This window comes from Montipora foliosa, chromosome 4 (assembly GCF_036669935.1).
Source record: "Montipora foliosa isolate CH-2021 chromosome 4, ASM3666993v2, whole genome shotgun sequence".
In the NCBI taxonomy this organism is placed as follows: domain Eukaryota; kingdom Metazoa; phylum Cnidaria; class Anthozoa; order Scleractinia; family Acroporidae; genus Montipora; species Montipora foliosa.
Genome location: NC_090872.1, coordinates 20,894,820 through 20,914,459, shown reverse-complemented (window position 1 = coordinate 20,914,459; position 19,640 = coordinate 20,894,820). Strand labels below are relative to the sequence as shown.

General features: G+C 40.5%; 1 protein-coding gene across 6 annotated transcripts in view; it reads right to left on the bottom strand.

The window, feature by feature from the left end:
* The window catches only part of LOC138000250 (trichohyalin-like), a 31,040-nt gene extending 17,695 nt beyond the window's left edge, over window positions 1–13,345 (bottom strand). The window contains exons 1-7 of one of the 6 annotated variants that reach the window (XM_068846520.1): window positions 13,193–13,345; window positions 12,783–12,891; window positions 10,656–10,851; window positions 10,466–10,536; window positions 8,044–8,113; window positions 4,718–4,827; window positions 1,813–1,852 (exon numbers count right to left, since the gene is read on the bottom strand). In XM_068846520.1, the coding sequence (XP_068702621.1) occupies window positions 1,813–1,852; window positions 4,718–4,827; window positions 8,044–8,113; window positions 10,466–10,536; window positions 10,656–10,829 (465 nt within the window). In that variant the 5' untranslated portion in view covers window positions 10,830–10,851; window positions 12,783–12,891; window positions 13,193–13,345. Of the gene's footprint in view, window positions 1–1,812; window positions 1,908–2,030; window positions 2,152–4,717; window positions 4,828–8,043; window positions 8,114–10,465; window positions 10,537–10,655; window positions 10,852–12,727; window positions 12,892–13,192 lie in introns of those variants that run through there. The other 5 variants (XM_068846519.1, XM_068846517.1, XM_068846515.1 and 2 more) reach the window with 5 other exon arrangements.
* Between the last annotated feature and the right edge of the window lie 6,295 nt (window positions 13,346–19,640).

Sequence of the window (19,640 nt, the reverse complement as noted above, 5' to 3'; positions counted from 1 at the left end):
ATCAGCCACAAATTAATGATTCTGATGATTGCATGGTTCGTCCGCCATTTCCTCACTGACAAGTAGTCACCAGCCCTTCAACCCAGCGGAAAGGGAACTGACCCGGGTCAGCCGAGAATGACCCAACCCTCACCCAGCCCGGGCTCGTGTAAACGTAAAATTCGACGCTCAACTGACCCGGGTCGGTGTCCAACCCGGGCTCGTGTAAAGAGGCCCATAGTCTCGGCCAAACGGGCGGAAAAATACGCAAAAAGTCCATGTAATCGAAATGAAATTTCAGCCCGGGCTGAAAAAGGAACGTGAGCATGCGCATCGACTGTGTTTTTGCATTTTAGTCAATTTTCCCACGCAAATTTGCGTTTTGCGCCCGGGCTGAAATTCATCATGTAATCGCAACAAAATTTCAGCCCGGTGGGCGGAGCGAGATTACAGCCCGGGCTGAAACTCGCAATGTAATCAGGCCCTTAATGGGACAAAGTTACGCACTGGAAATTAAAAGATCGATGGCAGGCGAAAATACAACACAGCTAATTCCTTTAAATACATATTTTAATGTATGGGCTATTTATACCGGTTATGAACGTATTCAAGTTGTGTTTAAACTCGCATTAACTCGAGAAAACTTATTTTGACTGACACTCCTGTTTAAGAGGTGATGTAGAAAAGAGTTGAAAATAGAGAAGGTCCGTAAATTTGAAATTCATTGAATTTTGACCGAAATCATCGCAAACGCTATGACAGGGGAACAAGCAACATTCGTTGGCGAGTGGACTGGTATCGAGAGTTATTGGCTGTGGAAGCGAAAAAGGTTTGTTTGTTTAGCTCCAAAATAAGCGCGATCCAGACGGCGTGACTCCGTGTTTCGACCTAAGACAACAATGCTTGAGCTGAAGGCACTTGCATTCCTTTGTTATGTCAGGCGTTTTTTATCGCCAAGACAGTCTCGTTTGCGTGGGGCACGAAAGACGTCATTCAAATAATCTCGCGTGGAAAATTCGAGGAGTCGCGCACGATTACAAGAGCACGTATCCTTGAAGTTTTGATTGGAAACAAACGTTCGTCCCTTGCCATGATACACCTGATACACCACCCACTTGTTTAAGTCGACTCACAACACGCAGATATTGAGCCCGCGTTCTGGTTAGTTGCCCAGGTATCAATGGAATTTTGCCTTTGCTCATAAACAAGTGAGAATTCAACATGGCGCACGACTTGAAACACGAAGTTCCCCGAACAAAATAATTTAATGCTTCACATATCGTTATAAACTTAAACACAAACTCTTCCTGACATTAAGAGCTAAACGCGCAATGTACGGTTGTATCCCTAGCAACAAAAAATAAATTTTAGTTTTACTAGTATTTCCAGCGAAATGCATATGAAGATTCTCAAGCTTTTCGTCTCGCACTATGAACGCTCAAATATTTTCGGCAACGTTGGTCAAAGTTACAATAATTGAAAAAACTCAAATGTGCCATGAAAATAAACAAGCATATATCAGATTTTAAAAGGGCTCGGGAAACACGTATTTCGCAAGCGAGAGATTACAGACGCTGCTTAAATGCACAATTTTGATTCTGTAGCCAAATCCTGAACATCATATATACATGGAGAAAATAAAACGAGCGGATTACCAAAGCGACAGATCTTTCCCCTTGTCAGCCGTTGCTACACGCTGATTAAAATACAGATTGAAATTTAAAACGCCATGCAGCTGTAATATCGTCGCTTCCAGCTTGGAGATAGCGTGTATCCGCTAACGTTTCTAGGATGAACTTGAACTGTTTTAGAATCTTGTCGTTATCTACTTACATTTTGTAGTCGCCTTTGTGTTTCCTTTGCCCTTGAAGATCTAAAAGCACGAAGACAGAGGTTTCAAAGAGCGTCAACAACGAATTTCGGACGTCCTAGAAGAAGTGAACATTGAGCAAACGAACAATAAATATTGAGAGTCACGCTCTAAAATTTGCATATGACTGTCATACCGCAGACCCGTCAACAAACACATAAAAGCGCATAATTGGACTTACGTTTCTAGGCCCACAAAAAGAGTTTGACCTAAGCGAATTGCAATTCCAACATTTTTACGAAGCCTCTAGAGGAAACGTGAGTGAAACCGCGAGGCGGAATGGCAAAGAATTCTAATCCAGCATCACTCAGATGATCAATGACATGGAACATTCCGCGTGGTGAATAGGATTATCGCTGTAACACAATCGAAGTCACCGGCAACTTCCGTTGCGGTTCACTATGAATGTTTTTTCTTTTGTTACAAAATTATTCGTTTGATGTCAGCTTTACAGCCAGTGAGTTGTGTTAGAAGGCGATGAGCTTGTCAGAGATATTAATTAGGCACCGTTGCGTGCCGTAGTTTGATCCACATAAACGCAATGAGATACTTCAGACTGAAGTGCTCATGCACAGGCATCACTCATTTGACGACTTCAATAAGGAATAATCCGGGGGGAAATGATGACGTCATAGAGACACGATGGCTGGCTGAGAAAGCAGGCTGCCACCGAAGCGTGTTGCGCTTTGGCCTTGATGCTTCAAACGCCGAACAGTCGACGCCTAGCGCTGAACAGGACGGTTTTGGCCATTGAGTTTATATGGGCAATTGAAGTAGGTAGGGCGACCGAGTGGTGTTGGACGATTGCCCTCAGATCTGGAGATTCCTAGTTCAAGACCCGTTCTGTCTACTCCTTGAATTTGATCATTGTATTCCCTGGTTCTACTTCTCGGCCGCACTTGTAAATGGTCAGTTTGCCACCGGCCAGTTAGGATTCTTAAAAAGAGTTGCCGTTCGTTTCATTGACCCTCTATGGAAGAGATCAAGTACGTATGTATGTTTTGGAGCGTGCTGCAATCTCGGACGAGGCCGCAATCTTTGATTGCACTCACGTGATAAGACGATAATGTTGGCCAAAACAATAGAAAAATGTAGCTTAAGTTTTGCGTAATGATAGAGTCAAATTGCCAAAAGACATTTTTTCGCTATTGTTCTTTCCATCAACATGAGGTGGCTGTGACGTCAAGTGCAATCAAAGAATAGAGATCTTCCTTGCACGTGCACAAACTGCCAAGGAATTAAAAGGCCGTTTACACGACAGAAAAATTTGGGTCCGGACCCCTCAAAAAAGCGGTATGGACCCATAACTTTTGTAAAGAAACACAGGAGTTTCTACAGGGCCATAGCCGCTGAGGGGTCCGGACCCAAATTTCTCTGTTGTGTAAACGGCCTTTAAAACAGTATTGATAATGAGACAGAACGTCAAAGTTATTCTCGGGATGTGAAACAAACATGAATGATAATTGTTATTTGGCTTTCTTCTTTTGTGACCTTGTTGACTATAAAGATTTCAGGACTTGATGCGTAGCTCTTTCGGTGGTCTTTCAAGAGAACTGGGTACCAGGGGGCCGTTTCTCGAAAGTCCCGAAACTTTACGGGCCATTTTCGGGTGTCCCAATTCCCTGAACGGAGAGGATTTACGTCGTCAAACTTCACAGTCATTTTTCTTTTTGTTACCTTGAAGACATGTTTAAAAGATCCGCTTTCAAAAACAAGCGGTTGGCAGTTTCACAAATGGCTTTTCGGGCCCGAAAAGTTTTCGGGACTTTCGAGAAACGGGCCCCAGGGGACATAAATATCAGAGACAAAAATGCGGGACTGAAATGTGCGGCTAAGGACTGTTACGCCATGTTTCATGACGTGATCGTCGGACTGATGACGGCGACGTTACGAAAACGTTTCATAACAAGATCTTACAATATAAGTTTCCACTCTTTTTTGCCATTATTCTATCTGGTTCACGTCGTACAGTCTGGGCGAAGTATCCTTAGAAGTGGTACGAGCGGTTTCAGAGCACAAATTGAGAATGAAATGGTTTGCACTTGTATGCCCGCCTCGTCATTAAAACCTCAAATGTGGTGATTTCACGCGGTACTTGTCATGCAGAGTACCTAAAAAATATGTGCTGAAGTGCGTGCCGCTAGTGCAGCACGGAGATTATATTCCCTCTATGAGTCAATGATATTCTTTCTTTTTGTAGATTTCAGTGTCGTTGCCGTAGTTGTCGTTATCGTTTCTTAAAGGGAACCTCCACTAAAATAACAAAATAACTTTAAATCACAGAACATAATGTTTACAATTAAAAGTCTTCAAACTTTTTTTCCAATGAAACCGTTTGTACCCGAAAAAAATGAAGTTCAAAAACGTTTCTTTTGGCTTTCAAATTTCCCGGGCGCCGCCATCTTGAATAATTGTGACGTGTCGTGGTTGCCGTATTGTTTCAGAACAAACGTTCTTTGTGTCAGAACAATAGGGCAACCAGGACACGTTACAATTACTCAAAATGGCGGCGTCCGGTAGATTTGAAAGGCAAACCTAGCGTTTTTTAAATTCATTTGTTTCGGATACAAACACTTTCATTGGAAAAAGTTTGAGAAATTTTAATTGTCTACATTTAATATGTTCTGCGATTTGAAGTTATTTTGATGTTTTAGTGGAGGTTCCCTTTAAAACTCCTTTATGCTTTCTGCTGACGTGATCAAACCCTGGGATCTTGAACAGATCTGTATTACCGTTCCTTTCTTCTAATGGAGGGGAATTGTATGAACCTTTGCGCCGAGCAACTGTCCAAGAATATGGAATTTATAGTTCAGTTTCCAGCTGCTAACCGAAAATTTTTTACTTGCTATTTTTTTACTTCCTACTTACGTGGAATCACCGCGTCTCTTTGTCACCTCTTGCAAATCAGTTACATCAAAGAGATGAAGTTTTTTCAGACCAAGAACCTCGCAAGCTTTGAAAAACGTGGTCAGGTTGTCCTGCAAAACAAAGATTTGGTACAGTGTAAATAATCACATAAAAATCGCTGCTTGAAGGAAAAACCCATTGCACAAAACATTTTCTTATCTACCCGTTCGAAGGATAGAATAGACAGAGCAACCAAGAACTGATTGTACCTAAATTTTTGCTGAAATTGAATAGCGAGGAGTTCATTGGTAATGGATAATCCACAGAAAGAAACCTTTCAAGTTCAACGAGCTTTACGCTCCTCTCAGGGTCTTTGTCAAATGACTGGTTTATAGCGATTGTCACGTGACCGAGACCAGTTGTGGTCGCGTGACAGAATGTCCTGATAGATGGCGGGAAGATCTATTCGGCCACAAGCGCAACACAATTGTTCAGTTTTACTCATCAGCGAGTTTAGGAGACGAAGACGGCTGCGGTAACCACGACAACGTCAGGAAGTTTAAGCATGGACAACGGCAACCTTAACGAAAATGTCTCTTCAAAATATGCGCACTTGGCGCTATCTCGCGATTATTCCATTTCGTTCACGCAATACTTCAGGGCCAACTGTTCTGTAACTGGACATGGGTAAGAAAGATAGAAAATGACTGGTTCATTATTGTATGCTCGTTTTGTCTTAAGACCTAAATTTTGGTGACTAGTTCACGTTGTTGTATTGTGGAGTACGGCAATGACGTGCACTGAAAATGCGTGCTGCACGTGCAGCACGGGTTTTTCCTTTTTCAACCAATTATATTTTGCTTTGTGGCGTTGTCGTTGCCGTAAACATCGTCGTTGCTTTAAACTTCCTAATAGAGAGGTTGAGCACGACGATTACGTCAAACGACAAACTTCGTGAGGGAAATTAGGGTTTTGCCAAAAATATATTAAGTAAAGAACCCTGCTTAATATTAGCTCAATTCTGTCCTGTTAGCTCCAGATATCAAGCAAGTTCTCAAAGGAACGAGACACCGTTGCCGTTGGCCGTAAATTTTATGCTTAACCTCTCTAATATCAGTGGTCCAAAGACGAAAAATGGTCGTGCTGCACTTGTGGCAAGCATTTTAGTCCGTTTTTTTGTGGTACAACGCGAAATAGCAACGTGAAATAACCAAATTTAAGGGTTTGACGACAACGCGAGCATACAATAGTGAAACTTTATTTTTACTTTCTTATAAAATGCTCTCGCCAATCCAGTGAAAATATGCTTCGCCCATATTGTGCAACGTGAACAAGATGGAATAATTGCGAAATATTTAAGACAGCACAAAGTTATATTTCGAAGTGACGTTTTCATTGCCTTAACCGACCACATATTATCTTTTTTTGTGGCGTTAAGAGCCCGCAACAACAACAACAACAAAAATAGCCTTAAACAGAAATGATCCTTTCACTTATCTGGATAAGTTTCCAATTGTCACTTTATAGACACCTAAAAAATTCGAAAGGTGCAACGCTCTACCAACTGAGCTATGAAGCCACTCAGCCTGTTGAGAGCAGGTCAAATTTGTTGGGCTCATGAGTTCGAGTGAAAGGACTCGACGAAAGAAATGTATCTACTTGTAATGCGGGCTAGTTTAGACGAGTCCTTTCACGGGCCGAAACATCAGCCCAGCAAATTGACCTGCTCCCAACTGTGCCGGTGGCTTCACATTTCAGTCAGTAGAGCATTGCCCCTGCATCACAGAGGTCATGGAGTTCAAATCCCAGTGGAGCCACCTGAATTTTTCAGGTGCCTATTAGAGACAATTGCTTAATTTTAAATTATCCAGATTAGTGCGATAATCATTTCTCTCTAATAATAATAATAATAATAATAATAAGAAGAAGAAGAAGAATAAGAATAATAAGAAGAAGAATAATAAGAATAATAATGCATAATGCATAATGCAGGGTGGCGCAGCTAGTGGTCAGAGCACTCGCCTCTCACCAATGTGGCTCAGGTTTGATTCCGAGTCCGAGACCTGGCGTCACGCACGTGTGGGTTGAGTTTGTTGGTTCGCTACTTTTTCTCCGGGTACTCCGGTTTCCCCTCTCCTCAAAGGAGTTAGGGTGGTGTAGTGGCCATCAACTGCGCCTCCCACCTCTGTGACCCGGGTTCAACCCTGGTTTCGGGTCACATGTGGGCTGAGTTTCAGTCGATCTCAATCTGACTCTGAGGGTTTTTCTCCGGGTACTCCGGTTTTCCTCCCTCATCAAAATCGTCTCTCAGTCAATTACACCCGGCTGCGACCGGATACCCTCGATAGGTATAACCTCTGGTATCCTTCCCTTTCATTGAATAAAATAAACAAAGTTGCTATTATTATTATTATTATTATTATTAGTAGTAGTAGTAGTAGTAGTAGTAGTAGTAGTAGTAGTAGTAGTAGTAGTAGTAGTAGTAGTAGTAGTAGTAGTAGTAGTAGTAGTAGTAGTAGTAGTAGTAGTAGTAGTAGTAGTAGTAGTAGTAGTAGTAATAGTAGTAGTAGTAGTAGTAGCAGAAACCCATAAGGGTTGAAACGTGTAACGCGCGTTCACAGCTTCCGAATATTCAGTGCTAAGTACTATATTTGGAAACCCCTCGCTCCAGTTAATTTCGCACGAGAAACTTGGTGGTATTGCGTCACGGTGTTCTTGCGAACTGATTGCAAAATAAAGTTCCTTTCCTTTATTTAAGTGTTAAGTTGTATTTGGTGCTTGGCTACTAACTAGGGACACCGTATAGAGTGTTTTCACTCACGTGATCAGTAACCTTGTTTTTCCACCGAAACAAAGGAAAGCGTTTGCATGACAATAGAGCTCAATTCCCGCAGGATTAACTGGGGACACCAACATGGCCGCCGTTTAATTTTTTAGGCACAGCAAGATGGCCGCCGTGACGTCACGTGAAACACTTAATAGAAATCAATTCGTTAGTTTTTGAGGAGAGAGGACACCAGAGTAGTCGAAAAAGAAACTCTCGGAGCAGAGTATGGAACCAACGTACTCAATCCACACATGACGCCAAGTCTGGGAACCGAACCCGGGTCACGTTGATGCGTGGTGAGTGCTCTCACCACTGCGCCATCCCTGCTCTCCGATGATGAATAAGATTTATTTAAGGGTTTATGGAACCCGCAATACCCTCAAGAAGTTTCGGGACTTTCCAGAGGGAGAGGCTGAAGGTGACCTTGTTCTGATACAGATTCCGCGTTGCCGTTTAACCACTAGTAGTTTGCTTAAACAGAGTTAGACACTATTTGGAACCGCTTTAAACTCATACATACAATTCCAGCATAGGCAGTGGGGAGACGGTTTATTCGCCCGAGTGGAAAACCACCCACTGTCTGTACTAACCTGGAAAGAAAAAAAATTGCAAATAATATTATTGCAATATTCGACAACAATTGAGTACAGTAGTAACTTTTTGCCAGTGGAAGCATGTTTAAGGTATTAAAGACGATCAAACTTGAAGGCGCGAGTGTGTCGTCTCTAATTTTTACTGGTAAAGTATTCTAGGCCGATTTTGACCGACCGATCGGCTCAGATAGTTGAGCATCGTCCTCAGACTACCGCGCCCGCGGTCGTGAGTTCAACTCCAGCGCTAGCCAGACCATCACTCAGGGTCTTTAAAGTAAAAATTTAGGAGAGAGTACCGCCTTTGCAACGACATCCGCAAATGGTTAGACTTCCGGGCCAAGTCCTCATTGTCGGATGAGGGCCATGAAAACCTATAAACCGTACGCCCCGTCGCACAACCCGTTTTGATAAAACTCTGCAGGGCGTTAAAGGAGAACTGAAGGCCAAAATCAGCAATTTTTCCAACATTGTTTTTGGAAAACCTTACATAAGTAAAGTTAAGTGTGTGAGGTTATTTCCTCTCGTTTTCTGTTTTTTGCGAGCAAATAGCCCTTTTCACAGTTAGTTTTTGTCATTTGCATTACATTTGTAGTTTTAACCCGAAATTGCCTCGCATCCACGTTAGATTACATTGTAATGCAAATAAGGAAAACTAACCGTGAAAAGGGCTACTACGTTCGAAGTTGGGCTTTTCCCGCTTTGTCTACCTTTTCAGTGTGGGCTCAAAATCTAAATCAACACGCTGCTGTGACGTATGATATGGGGAACAGAGATTTCATAATCAAGAGAAACAAGTACTGCTGTGGATATTTTCTTCGTTGTTTTGCTTTGTCTTCGCGGACTCAATATTCACGCCAAACATCAGTCAAAAACACTGCTTCTATATCGAGCGCTCTCACATGTCTTCCCCATGTCATACGTCATAAGCTGCAAAAATGACCGCTGACTCCGCCATTCTAAGTCGCAATACTGATGGCCCAAAATCGGAATAAAAACATTTTTTTTAGGCGGAAAAAAAACCGATATGCCAGAAAAAAAAAGATGAAAACATTATAATTGTGCATGGTCTAAAGTGTAAATAAAAAATGCTTATTTTTTTCGCCTTCAGTTCCCCTGTAACGATAAGGTAATTGAGGGCCACAAGTCATTAGCCTTTGGCTATTGCGTGTTGACCCTCGTAAAATAAAGACTTCACTTGACCGAAGAGAGTTCACGTATTGTTATAGCCACTCACCACGCAGACGTATTAAGAGATCAAATCAATATGCACTTTCAGTTTGAAGAGTTAAAATTTTAACAACAACATACAGTTTGACATTGACTCAGATGTTCAGTTAAGAAAATGCTGAGAGCATAATGTGCGAACCTGAGGCTAAGAGATAAAGAAGTCAACAGTACGTATGCACAGTATGCACAGCTGTGTAAGACGCAGCATAAACTTTTATCGAGTTTCATATTCTTTGTGTAGAGAAGTCGAAAATACTCGGCAAAAGCTCTCAAAAAGTTTGTAGACGTCAGGCCGTCATTTTAATTTTCAAACATACGTTAAGCTAAAAAAGAATCAAAATTCAGCCTTGACTGCAAAATTGCGAATTCAAAATTAAAAAAATGATAAATAAGAAGTACTTCTAACACCGGTACCTTGTCCGATCTGCAATATAAAAACACGTTATATTTCTTTGGAAATGACAGGGAAGTTTGTATCAGTCACGGACGGAACTGATGCGCGCACAGTACTAAATATCACATACATTTATTGGATTCATCAAAAAAGAAAACGTCTGGCAAAAGTTCTTGAGCACATAACTTCCGTAATTCTTGAATTAAGTGAGTATTACTGCGACGCACCATGTATCATTTTATTTGCAAAATTCAAGATGCGTGAACTCAGTCCACCCGACGGTTTGATCGCATTTCCATCGCACAAAAACTATCAGATTGTAAAAATTGATCGTTGTTTGGTCCAAACGCAAAAAATCCTTTTATTTTGCTTGTCGGGTAGAGACGAGACTTTTCGATCAGCAGATCTGACCTGAAAATTCCAAATTTATTCCATGTAGATTCCTTTTAATCGGAAACAATGACAAGCAAAATTATACGAAAACGACAGCGCGCTCATTGATTCAAAGGACTCAGAACCATAAACCGCAGAGTAACCAACAAAATAAAAAATCAAGAGGCAACACATTTGCCGGAGGATAATTAACCGCAAAAACGTGGTGCAATTAATCTTTGCTAACAGAAGTATCATTAATCGGTCTTATTAAGTGTTAAGCCGATGGTAAGACATTCAGTTTGAGCTTGGCTTCTAGCACTATTGTAGCAACGTAACACAATGACTATACTTACTCGCAAAGCAGAATGCCATCTGCTAAAGATTCACGAAAATTCTCGGCCTTAAATCTTTTTCCAGTCACTTTCTATGAACGAAAAGAATCACGCTTCACTTTATAGAATAAGGTAGAATCATGGCAATGGAGACAGAAAGAAAGAGTGGTGTTAAAAACATCGCCTACAGAGGCATTAGTTTCAATCTAACCTCTATCCATCTTCTTGATTCAACAACAGCAGGGTCTGCGTTGATGTATCTGAAGTATTTTTCCCGCAGCTCTCTTGTCCTATAAACGCTATTGTCCGCTGTTGGCACGCGAGCAGAGGTAGCCATAATCTTGTTGACGTTCAGCTGACCCGGGAAACAAACAGTCTTACGCATCTCTGGTCTTCGAGTGCTGCTGCTTTCGTATGCAAATGATCAGAAATGAATAAAATCTCTCTTTTAAATTACTTTTTATTGCTGTTCAAAATGAACGAGAATTATTAATCAATATACGCAACATGACGAAGCGATCACGAAACCAGTGCATATTTTTTGTTTAGCCTTGTTAGGAAATTTCGTAATTAAACCCAGAGCATTCATCATGGACTTGTTAGGAGCCTCTAATGTTTATGTAAATATGTGGCGTTTTGTAGTTACCGAAGCAATGAGAAGTGCAATACAAACAGTTCCTCTTAAAGTCTAAAGCTATGAACTTAAGAATGCGCCCCCACTCTTTTCAAATAATGTTTATTTCTCCAAAAATTGCAAAATCAGTGCATAATTTGTTTGAACCCGCAAATTATGATCGCATAACACATAAATGAAGGCATAAGTAATTAGAGCTCAGCATCAATGAACCGCCAAATTTCAGGATTGAAATGACAATTAGAAGCCCTCTCATTGTTGTCTAATTTACAATTGACAGCGATAAGTCACGCGAAAATTAAATTCCTGAAGAAAGGTCAAACAGGTTTGAAAATGCAAAAAGAAATCGAGAAATTTCTCAAAACGGAGATCGACACTCGAAGGGACTTTATTCCAAATTGCAAATATTTTAACAGGAAGAAAGCTTTTTTTTTTTTGAATGTATTGGACATTAAAGCTCGCTTTTCGGCGAGGGTGGGAAGGGAGAATTGGAGAATGGAACTTAACCTGGTCTCCTCCCCACCGTGAGCCGCCATGTTGAACCTGGGGACAAGGTGCGGCGGATCTAATAATAATAATAATATTTAATATTTATATTGCGCATTTTCTATAAGAAAGCTATTATAAAGGGTGATTTAGCATTGCGTTTAGGACAAATAGCAAACGTCAGACTGAATTTTGTTTCATTTCAAGTTGATTTCTTTCCTGTTATCTAAAGGTAACTGGCAACTTCTCAAACAAAGAGGCACCAGTTGGGATAAGAACATTTTGAAGCTTTAAAAAGAAATAGTAGTCCGTCATCTTGCCTCTCGAGGAGCATGCATTTTGGCACATTTCTCTCCTGTACTTCTCCGAAAACAACAACGTGAAACGTGGTCGAAAATGTGAGCATATACACGTTGAATCGCTCATTCTCTGTGTTCACTTCAAAACGTAATTAACTTGTAAGATATTTCACACCTACTGGACTGAACCGACGTTTTGAATCCGTTGATCATGACATATTGCAAATGACGTTTCTAAAAAATAGCATGAAAAGGGGATGGTCACGGATAGAGGTAAATGGTATTTAATGCGCAGGTGATCATATATATTCATGTAACCTGCGCAATATCAATTATTATTATTATTATTATTATAGCCGACAGTGACTTACGGCCGATACTTAACAATTATCCTGCGAAATCGCGCGGAATATCGCTTCATACTTAGCCGACGAGGCCGTGGGCCGGGTTGGCTAAAATCAGGCGATATTCCGCAAGATTGAGCACACTGATGACAAAGCACAAATTTCTACGTTTATTGGAAAAAAAAGCTGGAAAAACGATCATTTTTCTCCGCGACACACAAAATTACGTATATAGGTCTATATAGCAGGATATACGTTGACTACGCACGACGAATGTTGAGCGCGCTATAGCCATATTTGGACATTGTCAATACGTGTTGAATAAGAAATTGTGATATAATGGCGGACAAATCTATTTCCAAATTCCCGAAAAATTGAAGCGGCAAGGAAACTAAATCCTTCAACTTAAATCGGTTTTGACTAACTAGAAAACCTCTTTTAAGATCAACCATTAAATTGGATTTCAGAGTCTAAATCTTCAGTTGAAATGTTGTTGCGGCGTAAATTTAAATCGGATTACCATTGACGGATTCGATTACCACTGCAGCGAAAAGTTTTGAACATGTACAGCTAACCTCAAGAACTCCGGTTAAGAAGTTTATAGAGGTGTGAGTGTGACAAGTCAATAATTATTGTACAACGACCACTTGTCATTTCCCTTCTCTGTAAATACCGTTTCCTGACCTGTATAATAACAACAACAACACAAATGGTTCTGTTGACATCACCACGCAGAGCAAAAAATCAGTAAAATCATCATAAAAACATCATTTATACAAATGCTCGTTACAAATCGCCGAATGGAAAAGAAAAACTAATACGTTTCAAAGCTAAACGGTTATTTTTGATGATGGCGTTTAAACTCGTGAATCAGGAAACAGATGAGTTTTATATTGCGCACATCTCGCTCGAGGGTGAGACCTGCATCCTGAATCACGAATTGAAGGAGCCTGTCCAATATTAATGCATCACACTGAAGACTCACCAGCGATTCCCGGCACTGCGAGTACTGTCTAAATGCTGTTGATCTCTACCAAGGTTCCGTTGATGCCAAAGTATAATTTTGCTGCTCATTTGTTGTATCTCCTCTATCAGTCGTATGATATACTCCGGAATAATTTTGAAACTGATATCGTTTACTATTATAGTCCATCTAACAGTGATAACCTCAGTGTCAATTATTCATCGTAACGACAACTGTGTTGCAATTCTTCAATCATGAAAAATTACCACCCCTCCTTCCAATTCAATGATTCAAAAATTGCTGCTAACGCCTTGGGCTTTTGGGCGGTGGGTAGGTATTTCTCATTTTCTTTTGTCCAAGGTGAATATCGATTTTGGACATTTCACATAAAAAAATGAGATCACCCCTCCTCTAAATGCAATGATGGAAGAATGACGGGCATTATCTTGCGCGCGGATTCATCATTACATGGCCCGCAACGTCATCTCTATAAACGTTCTCACATTACGAAACAAGTCAGTTTTACTGGTGTTACACTGTCTCGTTTCGATCATCACATGAGGTTAAAGGAACATTTTCTTTGGCTAGTGCCGCAAACCATTACGACACATGTTGCAGGACCGATGTTACACTGCGCAATGCTTAAAAAAATTATTGCAACCGTTGCAGAAATTAGAACTCAATTCTATTTTCCGCAACGCTTTAAGCAAATGGTCTTGCAACGCTTTTGGCCGTTGCAAGGTATGCTACATTCGGCAATGATTCGTGCAACTTGTCTCGCAACGGCGTTGCGATGCACGAAAAATTGCACAGTGCAACACTTAGGCACGCGACGTTTTTGAAACCGGACGGCAACCGGAAGTAATTATTTAGCATGTAAGTAGTGTCTCCCAGATTTTTAAACTAATCATCTCTAATAGAGAAAAGATACTTATCAATATGATAACAAGTTAAAAGGGAAAGCATGATCTCACTTCCTGTTGCCATCGGCGTCTCAAAAGCTCCCTACTTTTAGGGGAAGGGTGGTCTAATCTCCTCTTTTGATTGATCTTCAGAAGGGCATGAATACCTCCAGAGATCGGTATCTTCAGTTTTTGTTCTGTTATGTCACGCCACATTCACTTTAAGTCAATTGTACGGCAATCACTAAGCAATCAATCAATAAGTTGTCTTCTTGACTTTCACCTAACTCAAGCTACCTTACTTTGCCTCTGAAAAATGGCCAAGAGTTTGCAAATATGACGACGAAAACTTGCTCGGCCTTCATATTTTACCGCAAACTTCTCGCCAGTTTCTTGTTTAAAAGTGTTAGGGGTTACTTTACAAAGATTTAACACAGATTTAACGAGCATATTAAGGTTAAGCTGCAGGAGGCCAACAAGTGTCTTCATGTGATAAGATGTTTACGTATAAAGAGCCTACCAACAACCAGACGTAGATTACGTTTTTAGATCAATTGTTCTACCCAAACTAACGTACGGTCTACCCGTATACGCCTCCTCAATACCTGAATTAACGACGGTTCAGAATTTTCTACAGCGCTGCTTTAAACGCAAATATGTTTCGTACCGAATTGACATATATGGCGTATTAGAAGAGGATGATCGCTCGCTATTCAAGAAGGTCTCCGATATGCCTCTGTACCCTTCCGTTCCCAAAATGAAAGAATGCTCAGCGCGCCTCCGAGTTTCTAGTAGTCAACTCCCTAGGGTTAATACCCAGCGTTTTAAAAATAGTTTTTTTAACAGGCCTTTTTTCAAATATAGAGTAGCTATTTAATGTAATGTCGATAGCCTTTTAATTCTAATTAATTCTTTCGGCTATTTTTAATGTAACTGTTCTTGTTTTAGCATGTATTTTTGCTTAAAAAACAATAAAGACCTATTTATTTATTTATTTAAACTGGCTCTTGATTTTGGATTTTGTTGATTTGAGTGAAGTGTCAACAGCAAATTAATATATTCCATCTGCGTTGTGTTCAGCTCAGCTAAGAATGATCTTAATTTGCTTGTGGTTTAGCGAGGTGAGTGTTTTTATAAAAAAAAACTGAGACAGCATTTAAAGAACAATACCAACTTAGTCAACAGACAAAACCACCATAATGGAAACTTAGAAAAAAAATTCTTCAAAAATCTTTAGGCCAGGCATTCTCCGTAGGACCCCTCCCAGTATACTCCGTTTCAGCACTTCCTCAGCTAAAGGACTATAAGCCGGAGGTCCCGTCTCACAACCCTTCAATGTTCACAACCCTGTGGGACGTAAAAGAACCCACACACTATTCGTAAAGAGTAGGGCATGGAGCTCCCGGTTTTGTGGTCAGGCCTCATTTCATTCATTTGTGTGCTGGGTGAGATCGCTAGTGGACTGATAGCGGCTGCCAATGGCGCCTATTTACTGTATGCTGATGTCCTATCTCACCCATAGATCACTTGCTTGTAAAGCGCATTTGAATATGTTAATAGAAAATGCGCTATATAAATCCATTATCATTAGCATTACCATTATTTGTATCGACTCTAGGGAGCTTGAGCAAACGAGTTTTTGAGACGCAGACGGAAACCGAAGAAGATTTCCCGTGCCAGGACAGTGGTGTCTCCTAGATTGGAGAAAAGATACTTAGCAACGTAAATGTGGTTGTGTGAAGACAAGTTAAAAAGGGAAAACAGCTCACTTTCGGCTGATGTTCGCGTCTCAAAATCGCGCGTGCTTAAAAGCTCCCTTCTTCCTAAGCCAAAGACTGGCTGTTGATCAGGGGACCGCAAATTGCTAGCATGTTCTCCCCGCGTTCAGTTGGTAAACGTGGTGAAAGATGGAGGGGGCTTGAGACGGACGGACCTGTAATAAGCCGCGCTATTATACCCACTACCTTGAATTATCTACCTGTAGTAATCACGGGTTAGTAAAGTGCGTTCAATGTCTAGTAAAATAATATATTTTAATTGTACTGATTGCCCAGAAATATTAAAGGAAAGTGGACTTGTGGGGTGCTTTCTGGCAGTACGCAGAGAGAACTTGAATCTCCTGTGAAAAGCAGCCGAGTTGACAAATCACAGTGTAGTGTCTGTTTCCTACAAAACGCACCACTGTATAGCTTTCTGATGTTCTGATAAGTAGCTATAGTCATGTTTGCTAGTGATACTTCGAATAAATTAACACAACTTTAATTACCGTTTGCAAACAAACAAACAAAAAAAAAACAGCGAAGAAAACAACCGAGCAACCAACACGCACAACTGCAAAGCAAGTGGAATATAGGAATTTTTTACCGCTTTCATTTGAGAATACTGGGAGAATACTCTCGAGAGAGTAAAGGAACTTCCCACGTTAAATAAGATGTACCTTTATCTTTACCTTTACCATGCCGGTATTGCGGTACAAAGTTACAAACCCGATGTCGAGGCATGACAGAAGCGGAAAGAAACGATGCCTATAGAGTAGATATTCCGGAATCATATCCAACTCACGGATATCGTTTTTTACTTTCCTTATTTTCTCTGCTACGACAAGTCCTGGGACACAAGGCCCTGAGTTAACGATAGTAGTGAATCCAAAGCCGTTTATTACGTGGAATGCCGAAGGCATCCACGTCTTAAAACCGGGCTGGAATCTTTTTTTTGTTGGTAGTCACAAATGTGCATACCCCACGGATATTGAATATTATAATCTCCGATTGGGTGGATTGATTTACATTCCCTACGGTATTCCCAAACTTCCCTGCCCCGAGGAGAACTCCTATACTTCCCAAGCCATCACGATTTTTCTCTGCTAGCGCGTTAGACCACTCGGCCACCGTGAAACACTTCCGTCAGACTGGTGAAAGCAAACATTTATAATAGAATCTTTGCGCCCGCCATGATTGTTTCAGTACTAAACTATTCGATAAAGTGGATAGATGCTTTTTCTTTGAGAAAGGCAAGCTTTAAAGGTAAGGAGAATTTTCTACGTTATTTCTAGATCTTGCTTCGTACTTGTGTGTTCCACTGTGAACATTATTATTTTGCATACAACGAATACTTCATTAGAAGCATTTTGCATAGAACGAATACGTACTCCAATATTTCTTGGGAACCAGTTTGTTCGCCGTTTTGACGTAGAAAGAAAATAAGAAAATAGCTTTGAACGGCCAAACAAGATAAAAAATGAAATCCAGTTTAAAAAAAACGAATTAGCTATCGCCGTCACGGGGACTTCGCAGCCGTCCCCCATCCAAGTACTAACCTCATTCGGAGGAGCTTAACTTCAGCTGACACTTGGACTAGCATCAACGATTGTGATCTTTATGTTAAATTCGCACATAGATCTTGTCGAACTTTATAACACTTGAAAGAAAAAAAAACGCACTAACAAAAACCAGGTGTTATGCCGTCATTTTGTCACAGATGTATCCTTTGTTTCGTGAGTTGTCAGTAAACACGCAAGGTATAACTTGATCACAGGCGGCCGCTAAAATCGATGTCACTTCCGATTTTGCGATTTTACTTGTATGACCAAAAGTGAACTCTGATGGAACGTAACAAAAATCTCCCGAAATGTTTTTCGCTGATGGCAAATTGTTTTATTCTCGATCGACACTTCCTAAAAGTTCCTTCTGCTCTCCTTAAAAACTACATATTAATATTTATTTACTTTTTCGTCAATATTTGTTTTGCATAAAGCAGGCTAGCAAAATCTGTACCTTGCTTTGTTCGCATTTTTGAGCGTTAAAATAGAATTTTTGGGCGTATGTTCCTGACAGCAAAAGTCGCATATTTTAACGTCCCCCATCCAGATACTAACCCCGCTGGAAATGGAAAAAACTTTAGTAACATTGGTCTTGGAAAGGTGTCAGAAGCTCAGAGTACACGCTTAAGCTTGTGGTGAAAAAGAAGTTGTAAATGATCAACATATCGGCTTTGAAGCCAAATGTTTCTCGATTTCCTGTTATTTTCTTCAATCGTTCTGGGCTTAGTATTTTACTGAACCACATGTCTTCTTAGAGGGTATATAGCAAAGATGTCTACCATGGCACCGTAATGATTTTGGATACCAAACAATGTCGTGTACTATTAGAGCTACATATTGTGCAAGGACTTGAATCTCCTGGAAAAAACAAAACGCCGCTCAGTTGACAGTTATGGAAAAAAAACACTGTCAAGTTACTGCACTACCACACGCAATGCGTTCTTACTTTAAAAATATCCCGTATCTCCTCAATTCTACCCCCCCCCCCCCACCTCCAGACTAAAATCCCGTATCCCCACAATTTTTTTACCTAATTATCCCGTATCCTGATCGCTTCTCGGGCTTTTGGCTAAGATTAGTTTCTTGGCCAAGGACTACGGTCAAGTACTATTGTACAACGTGCGGTACTTTTTCAGTGCCGTAAGGGGCAGGCACAGAACAGTTTCGGCTGTTTGTCTGTTCTCTCGAAAACGATGACAAGGGTTTTTTGGGTTTTTTGTTCAGCTCGAGTGTAGAATCAGGACGAACTGTTGTAGTTTCTGATAACTATTTACTACTTGTAGCTTTTGTTGAATTTTGAATCGATGATAGAGAGAGTTTTGGCGATCTCAATCCGGACTGGACTATTGGATTTAAGGATTTTTCTTAACGAGATTTCAAGTTATTGTGGAACGTTTGGTACCAAGTTACTGAAATCAAGATTATGGAATTGTAAAATTAGAACTTTGGACTGGACTATACAACACGCAATTACGGAATTTTTGAGCATTGAGAGAAATAGAGCACGGATGTTGTCTTCTTGTCTTCGCCACGGCAAATTTATACAGTTTGCAAGGAACTAAACCAGGATTACAGAACCAGACGTCGATTACAGGGCCCGGTTGTTCGAAAGCCAATTACCTTAATCCAGGATTAGCGTAAACTTTTGTTTCATGTTTTCAACTTTTTGGTCACAGTTTCCTTTGCTTATTTTTGTTTTTCAAGATTGACTTCTTCTAATGTAAAGTTTTTCTGAATATCAGCCTTGAACAGCATTTGGGAGTAGAGGATAAAACTCGTTTTAAAACCCAGTTTCTGAACAACTGGCCCAGGATGACAAGTTGTTGAACTGTGATTTGTAATAAGTTTTTCGGATGATTTAAGGCTGATCCTGTAATTTTTGGATGAAACGAGTTAACGAAGCAAGTAAAACTGTAGGATTTGAATCAAGTCTCCTTCCAAAAAATAAATAAATAAAAGATCCCGTATCCTGATAACCTGCTAATAGGGCTTCGTTGTTTGCATTTGCAAATTTAGTAACATTAGTAATGAGTTTTTACAACAAAAAACTTTAAGTTATATTACAGATGTATCTTTCTAGTAATCTTTCGCCATTTTCCGAAGTCTACCTGTACTTGAAGTTGACTGTAACTGGACAATTTGTGTTAACTGTTTGCGCATTCCACGGATACGCTCTTGTAGGCGTCTTGTCGTTAATTTAGAGAAGAGATCATGTTTGTCCCCCGTCCCAAGCCCCACTCCATCTTTC